This window comes from Coregonus lavaretus (assembly GCF_964263955.1).
Source record: "Coregonus lavaretus genome assembly, chromosome: 4".
NCBI classification, from domain to species: domain Eukaryota; kingdom Metazoa; phylum Chordata; class Actinopteri; order Salmoniformes; family Salmonidae; genus Coregonus; species Coregonus lavaretus.
Window position 1 is genome coordinate 52365474 of NC_139991.1, and position 16801 is coordinate 52382274.

The 16801-nt window shown below is 45.5% G+C and overlaps 1 protein-coding gene across 1 annotated transcript; it reads right to left on the reverse strand.

Annotated features, from left to right (window-relative positions):
- Positions 1-1400: 1400 nt before the first annotated feature.
- LOC311128506 (WW domain-binding protein 1-like) lies at positions 1401-5548 on the reverse strand. Its single transcript, XM_084160698.1, has 4 exons — positions 5250-5548; positions 4178-4280; positions 3175-3342; positions 1401-2913 (listed from the first exon to the last, which is right to left on the reverse strand). Exons 1-4 carry the CDS (start codon positions 5310-5312, stop codon positions 2432-2434), a joined length of 816 nt encoding a protein of 271 aa, XP_084016824.1. The 5' UTR covers positions 5313-5548; the 3' UTR covers positions 1401-2431.
- Between the last annotated feature and the right edge of the window lie 11253 nt (positions 5549-16801).

The window sequence follows — 16801 nt, forward strand, 5'->3', positions numbered from 1 at the left end:
ACCTGCTTCGTAGGATACCACTCTGTTGTGGTGCATCTTGAGCCTCATGTCATGTCTGTTCCCTAGCAACCTACCAAGGCAGCTTATGGTGTCTTATCAAAAACATGTTAGTGTGCTAATATGAGCGGGTGAGTCTTTGTGAGTGCATGACTCTAACCTCTGACTTTCAAGCGTTACTTTTACAGAGTGTCAAGACTTCACACGCTTGAAGACAGACAACTTATTGATTGATAGTTGAAATTAATGTCCGAGTCAATTTCCTTTTTCAATAGCAGTGAAATAATGAACAGTGCATCAGTCCATAACCTACTTGATCAGTAAGTGCTGCATGAAAGCAAATCAATACCCTAAATAATAAAACTATCATTTATCATCACTGCCATTTAAACACACACACCCAAAGCAGCTGGACTTTTGTGCTTCTTATTTTAGGTGGAACTGCAGAGTAAAAATCACATTCACTCCACCACCCAATTCTACAGCTAAGCTTCGACACATGCTGGGCAAGCAACGCACGTCACTGGTTTATCATAACAGAGTGTGCAGCTGCACTAACACTGCACACACAGCAAAGCCACCCCCACTGAATGGAAAATACCAACACAAATCTGTTGCATTGCTTCTACAGGATTCACACCACTGCAAGCCAAGGGAGTATGCAACAGCACATTGCAGGCCCAGTGCAAAGTCATAAAATGATGAAACTAGATACATGGTGTCTATACTTAAACCTTGGTTCACTCCGTCTGAGCCCCCACACGGCCAGGGGACTCGTGGCGGAAAAGGAGCGCCACTATCAGGCTCAGGCTGCTACTGGGTAAAAACAGCGGCAACTCGTCATTGTCAGCTTGGGGCCAATTGCCTGGGAGTGGTCCACTATATGAAACACGTGCAGAAAACACACCGTTACTGACACGACGAATCAGAACACACATCTAGCTACACAGGCAGACACATACATTAATTACTCATGCCCTCTATACAAGATCCCAGTGCATTTCTTTAAATAAAAGTGGTCTAAAGCCTGGTGAGTTGAGTGCACTAACTTACACCAGGGGCCAGGACACTGAGGATACGCTAAATACGACCACACTCACAGCAGCCCCTGGATAACAGCGGTGTTGCCATTCATGTGGGTTATAGTGGTCTCAGCTAAAGCAGGTTTTTAGAGAAGTAACACTAAGACAAGAAAATGATAGAGGGGCAAAGTACTACACTGCCGGACCTTTAGTCTTCCCACCCTCCTCTGGTTTGTACTTTTATTCCCAACAACATACCCCTTACCACTCAGTGAGAGACTGTCAGTCCTTCAAAATGCTGCTGACCCCTCCACACACACCACGTTATATCACCACCGGTCTGGGACACACACACACACACACACACACACACACACGGTCGACCACCACAAGGCTTTTTATAGACACCAAGTTACAGGCACAGCGATGGGATAATGTCACGTCTTCAGTTCACTTGGCCCCTCAGACCAGAGATCACACATCAAAACGTCCGTTCCAGTCCATTCAATACCTTTCAGTCTGGCCAAGTGTTGACCAGAGTACTGGTGGAGACATGAGGGACGGGTAGAGGGGAGTCTGATGCTATTGGGACAGTCCAGAGAGAGAGAGGCTATAAGAGACAGGCACATCTTCACTTCCCCTTCCCAACCTCTTCTCTGGATGCAAATAGCCCTGCTGTCGCTCCACAAGGAAACCAGATGCAGGCTAAGATGACCTCAGGGGTGACATCACTTTGCAGCTGTGCCCTAGATTACACAGTACACACACAAACCCCTGCAAAAACAAAACGAGTTCTATCCGTCACAGTTTGTATCCCCTGGTCAGGACTGTCTGGTAGCATTATCTTATGTTTTGGCCCCTATGTGCTGGAGCCTAGGGGTCTGGGGATTGGTGACCGTGGTGGTATGCCATCCTGCCCTGTCCCCACGGAGGTGAAATGTTAGAAGGACCAGAGGAAATGTCCAGGCCAGACAGTGGGGTGGGAGAATGAGGGACAGGGGTGGGTGGGTAGATGTAGTCAATTCTGTGACAGCGTCAGTACCTCTTCTTACCACTTGGTAGATCTCTCTAGAAGTTGGCATTTTCTCATCATCCCCATGGCAAGAACTAAACAAAGCAGACGAGGGACCATCCATGGGTATTAAAGAATTAAACCATCAGCCACATGAAACATCTTTCTCAAATAAACTTTTCTTTTTGTCATCATTGGCGTCATTTTATGGATCATAACTGACAAGCATGTCAAACAGCAGGACAACCTGGTTAATTTGGTGAGTCGTTGTGGGGCATTTCATTTGCTGGTGGTGTCTGGATTATTGTTATGATGACAATGACAAGGGCACTCCTGGGTCTCCTTCCCTAAAGCGAAGATCCGGCAGGAGCAGCAGCCTCTGGGTGGTTGGTGGTGGAGCTCAGACCAGGCGGTCTCCGGTGCTGGTGGTCTGGCCCTTGGGCTGAGGCTCAGGGGTTCTCTCTTTGTGTCTGATGTTGTGGTGGTGCTCAGAGGCAGAGCAGCAGTCCCCCCTGGCCCCCTGACACACCCGCTCCTCGTCCTCCTCCGGCCCAGAGCCCTCGTCCAGTTGGCACACACACACCTCGATCCCCGAGTCGCCCGTCACATGCCTGCGCCGGGTCATCAGCTCCTCCTCCAGCGGTCGTTCTGATTGGCTGGGCGCAGACGCAGATTCCTGGTCTGCTGAGGAACTAGAGGCCTGCTCCTCTCTTGGAATGTCCTCTATTGGGGGCTCCAGCACCACGGCAGCTTCTGATTGGATGGGGGGCAGTAGGATGGCAGGGGTGGTCCCTGGGGGGATCTCGGAGTAAGGTGGAGGGGGAGTCGGGGGATGACCCACCACCTCTTCATAGTCAGGAAGCTTGCAGTCTGTCCAGAACCCTGGGAGTAAATACAAAAAAAACACAGGAGTCAACCATCTTACCAGTCTCGATAGGGTTAGCTGGTGTTTAACTAATTAACTCATTGTCAGATGTGGTTCTGAATCTGCTAAGAACCATCTGCAACCACCAGGCCTAGTTATTGTAAACAGTTAACTCAGAGGGACAGGTGGTGAAGTAATTTCAGGGCTGTAGGGTTTGGAGGCTTCCAGCCCAGTGCAGATGGGGGCAATAAGTGTCCCGTGGGAGCTAAAAGACTCACTCAAGTTGAGGGGTGGAGGGGAGATGAAAGAGCTGGAAGCGCCCTGGTAGGCCATAAGGCTGATTTCGCGCTGGCGCTGTTCCTGCTGCAGCCGCATCTTGACCCGACGGTGACGGTAGGCACAGCAGCAACTCAGCATTATGATGAGGGTCCACACCAGCCAGAACCCTGTGTAACAGGGTTGGTTATGTTTCCACTTGCCTCTAAAGAAATGTGTATTTAATGTTCAAGCACTCTTATTGGTTGGTTCAATTCCGATGACAATAAGGCGTGTTGTTATTGGCGCCGCTTGCAGATAGGGGAAGATTGAGAACGTTAGGTCTCCCCAGTATGAAAATGTGATGCAAAGGGTAGGTCACGTTCTGAATACTGTATTCTATTTTTATATTTTACAATGTGTACAAGTTTGCTGTACATTCCTGATTTATACATGTGTGGGTATATGGTACCTGTTAGGGATTGAGGAGCTTCCTGGGATGTGCTTTGGTATATGATTGCTGTATAAGAGTGTTAGCTAGCATGCACCAATGTAATGGTCACATAAGCTCACTGCTAACAGTTGTTTTCATGCTACAGATCTTACCAGACAGCCATCAACATCATTAAGCCCTACACAACTAACATGCCGTTTCCTATTTAATCACAGATAATAAATAACGATCAACTGGGACCACTGGCTGGGGTGATTTATTAAACTAAACACAAAGCAAGGAGAGTAGGATTAACATCTATTACACTTGCACAAAACAATCACATAGTTACATTCTCCATCGACTCCTTTTGACCTATGCTAATTAGGTTAAACGTTATTGATTTCAGCACCAAAACATGATTAACTGTCAAATTAGTGACTCAATTAAACAAAGTGACAAATTCAGAGATTCCTATCATGAAGAATAAGTAATGGAAAAATCGTCAGAAAATAAATATGGGAACGGGGGAGGAAATAGGGACTGAGTGGTGCCAGAAAAAGAGAGGAGAGAATAGAGGACAATGAACATACACCACAGCTCATAGTAGTAAGTGCAGCACTCGGTCTCCCCGCAGCAGTAGCCCATCTCACACCGGTATTGCTCATTGTTCACTCCAAAACAGAACTCCTTTCCCTAAACACAAACATACACACAGGCATGTTATTCAGTGACATCTCACACAACACAAATATGAAAAAAGCTATGTATTATGCATACACGCACGCACAACTGTTTGACATAACTTCACATTGGCATTTACTCCACAAAACACTGTAGAAAGCATGCCTGCAAAGGCACAGACATACTTTCACTGGGGATGAAAATTGTAAGCGCATTCAATGTTTTGAAAATCAAAATACAAAATAGGTAGCTAGCTAAGTGACATCTCATGATTATACAACCATGTCATCGTAGAAGCTACCAAATGCCCTCACAAAGTAGTTTTAAAGAAGGTTAGTTAACTAACGTTACCTTTTTAACTAGGTACTACTGAGGTAAGCTAGCTAATCAACAACAGGTGTGTGGCCAGTAGCTAACGGTAACAGCAAGCTATGCATCACTGCCAACAAATAAATAACAGGAAAAACGCATTTAGTTAACGTTAGCTACAAAGTTAGCCAGCTAACTGGTAATTTAGCATGCTAGCTAGCTATGTTTGTTTACTGGTGGTAGTTAACAACCAGCTATTGAAGTGTTTTTTTTTTTTATTGTATACTTCAAATTGTGGCCACTTACAGTATAACAGATCAATTATATCGGCGTATTGTCTACAAATGTTTGCAAGCGTTAGCTAACGAGCTATTTAGCTGTGGCTAGTTTATCAGCTAGTCTTAAAGGGTGTTGAGCTGCAAGCTAATTGGTAGATGGTAAGATTTCGGATAAGATCGTATATGTATTTCAAGTTATAAACATTGTGTAACTATATCAAGAAACACTCGATTTGTCCAAACTGACGTCATGCAAAGTTGGAGTTGCTAGCGAGCCATGCCCAAGTTCCTTTGTGGGGAAACAAAAACGCACAATAGAAGGCCTACTTCCAGCTGCGATCCACGGTCTTGGTTGAAAGCGCCTACAGCGCTATGAAAGCAAACTGCAGCTTACCTGTACCAACCAGGTCCCGGTGCAAAGCAGACCTACAATGGATCCCAGTGTTTTCTGTGGCATATTTCCCCGTTGTTGGCCGAGAACACGACGGGAATCATATAGCAGTTGTTCCAGAACTTGAACAGCTAATTCAAACCGTTACGTGCGAGACATATTTTGTCCCTGTCGGAAGGCGTTCTGATTCTCAACCAGAACAGAATAGTTATATTTTGTTACCAGCCACTTGAGGGCGGTGTTGTGTCATACAACACCAACTGGAGAAGTATTACTTTTGTGCAGCTGATACAATTTAAACTGGTACCACAGATAGAACAATGAGCCAGATGTTTCAATCTGAAGCATCCGGTTGGCGTTTCCACTCACCACCAAATATGGTGACGAAAGGAAGCCCAGTGGCCGGCAGTGGGAGAAGATTAAACATCGATTAAACATTTGATCTCAATACAGTTTTCTGTTCCCAAAACTAAAATATGTTACTAACAGAGTGACTAAGTTTTGTAGACTTTACCATTTGCCAAAGTATTTAAAAATGTAGTTATTGCCCACGCGCACTTCACAGAGTAGGCGTTCCCTAACGGAAATATGCAAATACTTGCTAGAACACGCCAATAGGATCTCACTAGCTCGTGCTTGGCTCTGCCACCTCCTTGCTTGTTCTGCCCACTATGATTCATTTGCTCATATTGGAAACGATAGGCTGTGGTCTATCTTGAGATATTTATAAAACAATATATTTGCTAGTACTGTAGTAACGTTCATCTCACTCAGACAAGAAAAAGAATAGCTAATAGTAAATACTTACTATGGAAAAAGTCTCAAATTATAGCTAAGAGCACGTTACCTGTAGACCTTTTGTCTGAGTGAGATAAGCCACAGGAAATTATGATCATTTATTAACATTGGCATTTCGTAGTATTTCCATAGATTTTAATTAGAAAAACTGAAATAATCGCAAATATAAATGTTTTGCACACAATCGATCATTCATTGTGGGGTTATGATGGGGGTGTAGCTCAGTTGGTAGAGCATGGCGCTTGCAACGCCAGGGTTGTGGGTTCGATTCCCACGGGGGGCCAGTATGAGAATGTATGCACGCACTAACTGTAAGTCGCTCTGGATAAGAGCGTCTGCTAAATGACTAAAATGTAAAAATGGCTCAAAGTGGCTACGCCCGGTCAAAGAATGGCCAGGGTTGTGCTTTATGTTGACGTCACGGCTACCAAAGCTACGGAGAGGTCGTCACTAGTTACCCCAGCCACAAAGTCATAAACCCCGTTTATTTCTAAAATCTATCCGAATATTTTAACCCTAACCTTAACCACACTGCTAACCTTATGCCTAACCTTAAATGAAGACCATTTTACGATATAGCCTATTTTAACTTTGACTGTGGTAACTACGGAGAGTTTCACAGCTGTTCGAATAATTAATTCAGTCAGATGCTACTACTGTAGCTACTTTGCTAGCTAATCCACATAGCCTGAAAAGGAGCCATTAGCTGAGCAAACCATGGTAAGTAGCCTGCAATATCATCTGCAATATTATAAACAAAGAGTTGAAATGGAGCTGTATGTCTAGCTAAATGCTGAAATTCGACAAGTACACCAGTAAAATGGCCTTATTGAAGAGCTCAGTGACTTTCAATGTGGCGCCATCATAGGATGCCACCTTTCCAACAAGTCAGTTCGTCAGATTTCTGCCCTGCTAGAGCTTCCCCGGTCAACTGTAAGTGCTGTTATTGTGAAGTGGAAACATCTAGAAACAACAACGGCTCAGCCGCGAAGTGGTAGGCCACACAAGCTCACAGAACAGGACCACTGAGTGCTGTCCTTGGTTGCAACACTCACTACCGAGTTCCAAACTGCCTCTGGAAGCAACGTCAGCACAAGAACTGTTCAGCAGGAGCTTCATGAAATGGGTTTCCATGGCCGAGCAGCTGCACACAAGCCTAAGATCACCATGTGTAATGCCAAGCGTCAGCTGGGGGGTTGTAAAGCTCGCCGCCATTGGACTCTGGAGCAGTAGAAACGCGTTCTCTGGCGTGATGAATCACGCTTCACTATCTTGCAGTCTGACTGACTAATCTGTGTTTGGTGGATGCCAGGAGAACGCTAGAAGCCCCAAATGCATAGTGCCAACTGTAACGTTTGGTGGAGGAATAATGGTCTGGGGCAGTTTTTCATGGTTTGGGCTAGTCCCCTTAGTTCCAGTGAAGGGAAATCTTAACACTACAGCATACAATGACATTCTAGACAATTTTGTGCTTCTAACTTTGTGGCAACAGTTTGGGGAAGGCCCTTTCCTGTTTCAGCATGACAATGCCCCTGTGCACAAAGCGAGTTCCATACAGAAATGGTGTGGAAGAGCTTGACTGGCCTGTGCAGAGCCCTGACCACAACCCCATCAAACACCTTTGGGATGAATTGGATCGCCGACTGTGAGCCAGGCCTAATCACACAACGTCAGTGCCCAACCTCACTAATGCTCTTGTGGCTGAATGGAAGCAAGTCCCTGCAGCGATGTTCCAACATCTAGTTGCAAGCCTTCCCAGAAGAGTGGAGGCTGTTATAGCAGCAAAGGGGGGACCAACTCCATATTAATGCCCATGAGTTTGGAATGAGATGTTCGACGAGCAGGTGTCCACATAATTTTGGTCATGTAGTATACAATATTGTATTGGTATGGGTGAGAGAGTAGTCAGTTATCCCATTAAGATAGAACTGAAACATTATTTTGAAATTATCAGTAAATGTAAAAACAAAAAAGCAATTCGTACCATAAAACTTTTTGACAAATGGAACATTTATTTCGACATGTAATATCCCTGTCTAGGTTAAGTGTATGTACACTTGTCTGTATAGTTCTGTTTTTGTATTTGTGTTATTGTTCATAATTAAAAATAAATACAAAAAAAGTAGTCAGTTATCCCTAAGTAAGTGTGACGCAGCTAACGTTAACGTTAGCTAGCGCAGTACTTAACTGCTAACGTTAGCCAACTACAGTCTGAACCTGCCAATAAGGTTTGTACCTGGCTGGACATGTCTGTTGCCATTCAAGCAAATCATTCATTACTGTGTTGTAACTGTCAGAACAGAACCAATCATATCAGTCGTGCTACTGTGGTGCATAGGCTTGCTATAGCTAGCTAGCTAAGAACAATGTTTCAAATGTTATGGACACGTTTTTACCTTGTGATTGGCAATCAGCTATCTAAAACAATAAGTATGGCTTAATCTGATTCCTGCAATAATAAGGTACCCTAGTCTCTTACCTGACTACAGAGAGTCACCTGTGGTCTCTCAATTTACTTAGCTAGTCCTAATTATTGTTGCCTGCTCAGGTATGTAAGCTACAGCAATTGTGACATTAGCTATGTCACAAGGATGTGGCTAGATAATCTGCTGTCTTTTTAGTTGGCTGGCTCAAAAAGTACAGTGACATCAGTGTATAAGTAGACCTCATAAGCATCCCTCATTTTTACAGTCAGACCAATAGAATAATCGTCTTGCTGTGCACTTGTCTGACCCTAGCTGTCCAATCAAAGGCCCCTGTGAATGTAGGCCATGGCAAGAGGCTAACAGCTAAGTCTGTGCTCTTATTGCTTCTTGCCTCATGCGCTCGGAGCTCGGGCTCTTCTGGATTAATCTGTGCCAATCCTAATCACACCAGGGCGTGTCGTGATTGGCCGAGGTTGCCCGTGGCACCTGGCCTTGCATTGTTTCTGCTCTGGTGTGTTGTCTCTGTTATGCAATAACGTGCTTTCAGGTAACCCTGTTAACAAAACAGAAGTGGTTTGGAGCTGGACCACCTGCTGTTAATTATGTTTGAACATAATGCATCGTTGTCTAGGTTCTAATTATCTCATTACATATCTATAACCTAAGTACCAACTTGCGTTGTTTGTAATGATGTCACCTGACCTCGTGTGTGTTGCACTGCAGGGCTCTTTCCATCTTCCTCACAGATTTATGTGATTGACAGTTCAGACAGGAAACGCTTTGAAGAGACAGGTCAGGTAAGGAATCACCAGTCTGTAAAAATGCACAATATTCATGTCAGCTATCTCCCAATTTTGATGCAGTTAATGATTGACCCCCCCCCCCCCCCCCCCCCCCCCCCCACACACACACACACACACACACAATCCAAGATGGCATAGCAGTGCGGTCGTGTTCTTTGTTGTGTGTCTGTGTAAATAGCCTGTTTTTTGTATTTTTCGTACATATTTCCCTATCACACTTTTCATCCTTCTACAAAATATACTTTCCAGCAACCCGCCTCACTCAATGTGGAACGGATTCTATTATTGACTTACCTTTTATCTAGAATCTCCAGTTGATATCAGCTAGCCAGCTAACTAGCTACTTGCTATTAGCCACCGTTAGCGGTTTTCACCCAGAACATCAGATTTTCTGCCGGAATAACTGAATCACTGGACATTAACACCGGATCACAAACTAGCTAGCCGCAACCAAATTGGATGTTGCTGTTTGGCTAATCACCACTGCCCCTGAAGCAAGCACCAGTTAGCCTTGAGCCAGGCCCATATCCTGGCTATCTACCCCTCTGTCTACCGGACGGGAGTAGCCAGCTAACTAGCTACTTGCCATTAGCCACCGCTAGCGGTTTCTCACCATTGTCCATGGCCTGCACTACCTACCAGCCAGCTCTAGCCTGGACTATTATCCGCCAGTCTGCACTGTCTGCACAGCGCATTATTGACCCAGAACATATCGGTTTTTCTGCCGGAATCACTGATTCACTGGACTTTTAACACCGGATCATCGTAGCTAGATAGCTGCAATCAAATGGACGTTGTTGTTGGCTAATCAGCCTCAAGCTAGCCGCGAGCCAGGCCCTTCTCCCGGGTGCTATCTTCCTCTCTGTCAACCGGACAGGACCTCCTAGTGTTGACACGGAGCCCCGCCGATCCAACACGACTGGTCTGCCGACGAAATCGTCTGATGTGATTACAGCAGGTTTCCCGTTACGACGTCGACTACGAAGATCCCTCTGCTAGCCCCGGCCCGCTAGCACACGCTAGCCATGGCCTCTTGCTCACTAGTGCTATAGCAGCCCCCGAACTACCTCCGAACTCTCCTATTGCTGTTCACCGGACCTTATGATAACGCAGCTATACAGCTGATGCCTGCTGGACTGTTCCTTTATACGGTACCACATCCTGTTTATGTTTAGCCTCAGCCCAAACTTTGTCGCCATACCAGCTGTTGTCTTAGCTCTCGAATAACACCTGTGATTGCTTTATGCCTCTCTCCCATTTCAATATGCCTTGCTTATTGCTGTTTCGGTTATTTCTTATTGTACTATTTCACTGTAGATCCCCCAGCCCAGCTCAACCTGCCATAGATAGCTCCTTTGTCCCACCCCCCATACACGCGGAGACCGACTCAATCGGTGCCTCCAGTGATGCTATCTCTTTCATCGTTACCCAACGCTTAGGTTTACCTCCACTGTACTCATATCCTTCCATATCCTTTTCTGTACATAATGCCCTGAATCTATTCTACAACGCCCGGAAAGCTGCCCCTTTTTTTCTCTGTACCCAACGCACTAGAAGACCAGTACTTAAAGCCTTTAGCCGTATCCTTATTCTACTCCTCCTCTGTTCCTCTTAGCTCCTGAGTGGCGCAGTGGTCTAAGGCACTGCATCGCAGTGCTAACTGTGCCACTAGAGATCCTGGTTCGAATCCAGGCTCTGTCGCAGCCGGCCGCGACCGGGAGACTCATGGGCGGTGCACAATTGGCCCAGCGTCGTCCAGGGTAGGGGAGGGAATGGCCGGCAGGGATGTAGCTCAGTTGATAGAGCATGGCGTTTGCAACGCCAGGGTTGCGGGTTCGATTCCCACGGGGGGCCAGTATAAAAAAAAATAAAAAATAAAAATAAAAAAAAAGATGTATTCACTAACTGTAAGTCGCTCTGGATAAGAGCGTCTGCTAAATGACTAAAATGTAATGTAAATGTAGAGGTTAACAAAGGCCCTGTAGCCCCCCGTATCACTCCTACTCCCCAGGCGTTATCATTTGTTGACTTCTGTAACCGTAAAAGCATTGGTTTCTTGCACGTTAACATCCGAAGCCTTCTCCCTAAGTTTGAGTTATTCACTGCGTTAGCACACTCCGCCAACCCTGATGTCCTAGCAGTGTCTGAATCCTGGCTTAGGAAGGCCACCAAAAATTCAGAAATGTCCATCCCCAACTACAACATTTCCCGTCTCGACAGAACTGCCAAAGGGGGTGTGGTTGCAATCTACTGTAGAGATAGAGCTCTGCAGGCTATCGTACTATCCTGGTCTGTGCCCAAACAGTTTGAGCTTCTACTTCAAAAAATCCACCTTTCCAGAAATAAGTCTCTCACTGTTGCCGCTTGCTACAGACCCCCATCAGCCCAGAGCTGTGCCCTTGACACCATATGTGAACTGATTGCCCCCCATCTATCCTCAGAGTTCGTACTGCTTGGTGACCTAAACGGGGATATGCTTAACACCCCGGCCAACCTACAATCTAAACTAGATGCCCTCAATCTCACACAAATTATCAACGAACCTACCAGGTACAACCCTAAATCTGTAAACATGGGCACCCTCATAGATATCATCCTGACAAATTTACCCTTTAAATACACCTCCGCTGTCTTCAACCAGGATCTCAGCGATCACTGCCTTATTGCCTGCGTCCGTAATGGGTCCGCGGTCAAACGACCACCCCTCATCACTGTCAAACGCTCCCTAAAACACTTTAGCGAGCAGGCCTTTCTAATTGACCTGGCCCTTGTATCCTGGATGGATATTGACCTCATTCCGTCAGTAGAGGATGCCTGGTTGTTCTTTAAAAGTGCTTTCCTCTCAATCTTAAATGCCCCATTCAAAAAATTCAGAACTAAGAACAGATACAGCCCCTGGTTCTCCTCAGACTTGACTGCCCTTGACCAGCACAAAAACATCCTGTGGCGTACTGCATTAGCATCGAACAGCCCCCGCGATATGCAACTTTTCAGGGAAGTCAGGAACCAATATACACAATCAGTTAGGAAAGCAAAGGCTAGCTTTTTCAAACAGAAATTTGCATCCTGTAGCACTAACTCCAAAACGTTTTGGGACACTGTAAAGTCCATGGAAAATAAGAGCACCTCCTCCCAACTGCCCACTGCACTGAGGCTAGGAAACACGGTCACCACCGATAAATCTACAATAATCGAGAATTTCAACAAGCATTTTGCTACGGCTGGCCATGCTTTCCATCTGGCTACCACTACCCCGGCCACCAGCTCTGCACCCTCCGCTGCAACTTGCCCATGCCCCTCCCCCGCTTCTCCTTCACACAAATTCAGACAGCTGATGTTCTGAAAGAGCTGAAAAATCTGGACCCCTACAAATCAGCTGGGCTAGACAATCTGGACCCTTTCTTTCTAAAATTAGCCGCCGAAATTGTCGCAACCCCTATTTCTAGCCTGTTCAACCTCTCTTTCGTAACGCCTGAGATTCCCAGAGATTGGAAAGCTGCCGCGGTCATCCCCATCTTCAAAGGGGGTGACACTCTAGATCCAAACTGTTACAGATCTATATCCATCCTGCCCTGCCTTTCGAAAATATTTGAAAGCCAAGTTAACAAACAGATCACCGACCATTTAGAATCCCACCGTACCTTCTCCGCTATGCAATCCGGTTTCCGAGCTGGTCATGGGTGCACCTCAGCCACGCTCAAGGTCCTAAACGATATTATAACCGCGATCGATAAAAGACAGTACTGTGCAGCCGTCTTCATCGACCTGGCCAAGGCTTTCGACTCTGTCAACCACCGCATTCTTATTGGCAGACTAAATAGCCTTGGTTTCTCTAATGACTGCCTCACCTGGTTCACCAACTACTTCTCAGATAGAGTTCAATGTGTCAAATCGGAGGGCCTGTTGTCTGGACCTCTGGCCGTCTCTATGGGGGTGCCACAGGGTTCAATTCTCGGGCCGACTCTATTCTCTGTGTATATCAATGATGTTGCTCTTGCTGCTGGTGAAGCTCGGATCCAGCTCTATGCGGACGACACCATTTTGTATACATCTGGCCCTTCATTGGACACTGTGTTAACAATCCTCCAAACGAGCTTCAACGCCATACAACACTCCTTCCGTAGCCTCCAACTGCTCTTAAACACTAGTAAAACTAAATGCATGCTCTTCAACCGAACGCTGCTTGCACCCGCCCACCCGACTAGAATCACTACTCTCGGCGGGTCTGACCTAGAGTATGTGGACAACTACAAATACCTAGGTGTCTGGTTAGACTGTAAACTCTCCTTCCAGACTCACATTAAGCATCTCCAATCAAAAGTTAGATCTAGAATCTGCTTCCTATTTCGCAACAAAGCCTCCTTCACTCATGCTGCCAAACATGCCCTCGTAAAACTGACTATCCTACCGATCCTTGACTTCGGCGATGTCATTTACAAAATAGCCTCCAACACTCTACTCAGCAAATTGGATGTAGTCTATCACAGTGCCATTCGTTTTGTCACCAAAGCTCCATATACTACCCACCATTGTGACCTGTACGCTCTTGTTGGCTGGCCCTCACTACATATTCGTCGCCAAATCCACTGGCTCCAGGTCATCTATAAATCACTGCTAGGCAAATCCCCGTCTTACCTTAGCTCACTGGTCACCATAGCAACACCCACCTGTAGTCTGCGCTCCAGCAGGTATTTCTCACTGGTCATCCCCAAAGCCAACACCTCCTTTGGCCGCCATTCCTTCCAGTTCTCTGCTGCCAATGACTGGAACGAACTGCAAAAATCTCTGAAGCTGGAGACTCTTATCTCCCTCACTAACTTTAAGCGTCAGTTGTCAGAGCAGCTTACCGATCACTGCACCTGTACACAGCCATTCTGAAATTAGCCCACCCAACTACCTCATCCCCATATTGTTATTTATTTAGCTAATTTGCATCCCAGTATCTCTATTTGCACATCATCTTTTGCACATCTATCATTCCAGTGTTAATACGAAATTGTAACTATTTTGCACTATGGCCCATTTATTGCCTTACCTCCATAACTTACTACATTCGCACACACTGTATATATATTTTATTTTTGTATTTTTTACTTTATGTTTTGTTTACCCCATATGTAACTCTGTGTTGTTGTTTTTATCGCACTGCTTTGCTTTATCTTGGCCAGGTCGCAGTTGTAAATGAGAACTTGTTCTCAACTGGCTTACCTGGTTAAATAAAGATGAATTAAAATAAAACACACACACACACACACACACAACCAGGAGCTACAGTGGGGAAAAAAAGTATTTAGTCAGCCACCAATTGTGCATGTTCTCCCACTTAAAAAGATGAGAGAGGCCTGTAATTTTCATCATAGGTACATGTCAACTATGACAGACAAATTGAGAAAAAAAATCCAGAAAATCACATTGTAGGATTTTTTATGAATTTATTTGCAAATTATGGTGGAAAATAAGTATTTGGTCACCTACAAACAAGCAAGATTTCTGGCTCTCACAGACCTGTAACTTCTTCTTTAAGAGGCTCCTCTGTCCTCCACTCGTTACCTGTATTAATGGCACCTGTTTGAACTTGTTATCAGTATAAAATACACCTGTCCACAACCTCAAACAGTCACACTCCAAACTCCACTATGGCCAAGACCAAAGAGCTGTCAAAGGACACCAGAAACAAAATTGTAGACCTGCACCAGGCTGGGAAGACTGAATCTGCAATAGGTAAGCAGCTTGGTTTGAAGAAATCAACTGTGGGAGCAAATATTAGGAAATGAAAGACATACAAGACCACTGATAATCTCCCTCGATCTGGGGCTCCACGCAAGATCTCACCCCGTGGGGTCAAAATGATCACAAGAACGGTGAGCAAAAATCCCAGAACCACACGGGGGGACCTAGTGAATGACCTGCAGAGAGCAGGGACCAAAGTAACAAAGCCTACCATCAGTAACACACTACGCTGCCAGGGACTCAAATCCTGCAGTGCCAGACGTGTCCCCCTGCTTAAGCCAGTACATGTCCAGGCCTGTCTGAAGTTTGCTAGAGTGCATTTGGATGATCCAGAAGAGGATTGGGAGAATGTCATATAGTCAGATGAAACCAAAATAGAACTTTTTGGTAAAAACTCAACTCGTCGTGTTTGGAGGACAAAGAATGCTGAGTTGCATCCAAAGAACACCATACCTACTGTGAAGCATGGGGTGGAAACATCATGCTTTGGGGCTGTTTTTCTGCAAAGGGACCAGGACGACTGATCCGTGTAAAGGAAAGAATGAATGGGGCCATGTATCGTGAGATTTTGAGTGAAAATCTCCTTCCATCAGCAAGGGCATTGAAGATTAAACGTAGCTGGGTCTTTCAGCATGACAATGATCCCAAACACACCGCCCGGGCAAGGAAGGAGTGGCTTCGTAAGAAGCATTTCAAGGTCCTGGAGTGGCCTAGCCAGTCTCCAGATCTCAACCCCATAGAAAATCTTTGGAGGGAGTTGAAAGTCCGTGTTGCACAGCGACAGCCCCAAAACATCACTGCTCTAGAGGAGATCTGCATGGAGGAATGGGCCAAAATACCAGCAACAGTGTGTGAAAACCTTGTGAAGACTTACAGAAAACGTTTGACCTGTGTCATTGCCAACAAAGGGTATATAACAAAGTATTGAGAAACTTTTGTTATTGACCAAATACTTATTTTCCACCATAATTTGCAAATAAATTCATAAAAAATCCTACAATGTGATTTTCTGGATTTTTTTTCCTCATTTTGTCTGTCATATTTGACGTGTACCTATGATGAAAATTACAGGCCTCTCTCATCTTTTTAAGTGGGAGAACTTGCACAATTGGTGGCTGACTAAATACTTTTTTCCCCCACTGTAGCTGAGTTGATGGAAGAAGATATAGCCCCTAGTTCTCCTCAGACTTGACTGCCCTTGACCAGCACAAAAACATCCTGTGGCATACTGCATTAGCATCAAATAGCCCCCGCGATATGCAACTTTTCCGGGAAGTCAGGAACCAATATACACAAGCAGTTAGGAAAGCAAAGGCTAGCTTTTTCAAACAGAAATTTGCATCCTGTAGCACTAACTCCAAAAAGTTTTGGGACACTGTAAAGTCCATGGAGAATAAGAGCACCTCCTCCCAGCTGCCCACTGCACTGAGGCTAGGAAACACTATCACCACCGATAAATCTACAATAATCGAGAATTTCAAAAAGCATTTTGCTACGGCTGGCCATGCTTTCCATCTGGATACCACTACCCCGGCCACCAGCTCTGCACCCTCCGCTGCAACTTGCCCATGCCCCCCCCCCCCCCGCTTCTCCTTCACACAAATTCAGACAGCTGATGTTCTGAAAGAGCTGAAAAATCTGGACCCCTACAAATCATCTGGGCTAGACAATCTGGACCCTTTCTTTCTAAAATTAGCCGCCGAAATTGTCGCAACCCCTATTACTAGCCTGTTCAACCTCTCTTTCGTAACGTCTGAGATCCCCAGAGATTGGAAAGCTGCCGCGGTCATCCCCCTCT

What these genes read in the sequence shown, in the direction of transcription:
- LOC311128506 (XM_084160698.1), bottom strand. Translation starts at nt 5,312, where the DNA reads ATGCCACAGAAAACACTGGGATCCATTGTAGGTCTGCTTTGCACCGGG. An exon ending in TTACTACTATGAGCTGTGGT is followed by an intron (nt 3,343 to 4,177) that starts GTATGTTCATTG and finishes CCTGTTACACAG; the next exon opens with GGTTCTGGCTGGTGTGGACC. An exon ending in CCCTCCACCCCTCAACTTGA is followed by an intron (nt 2,914 to 3,174) that starts GTGAGTCTTTTA and finishes ATTTACTCCCAG; the next exon opens with GGTTCTGGACAGACTGCAAG.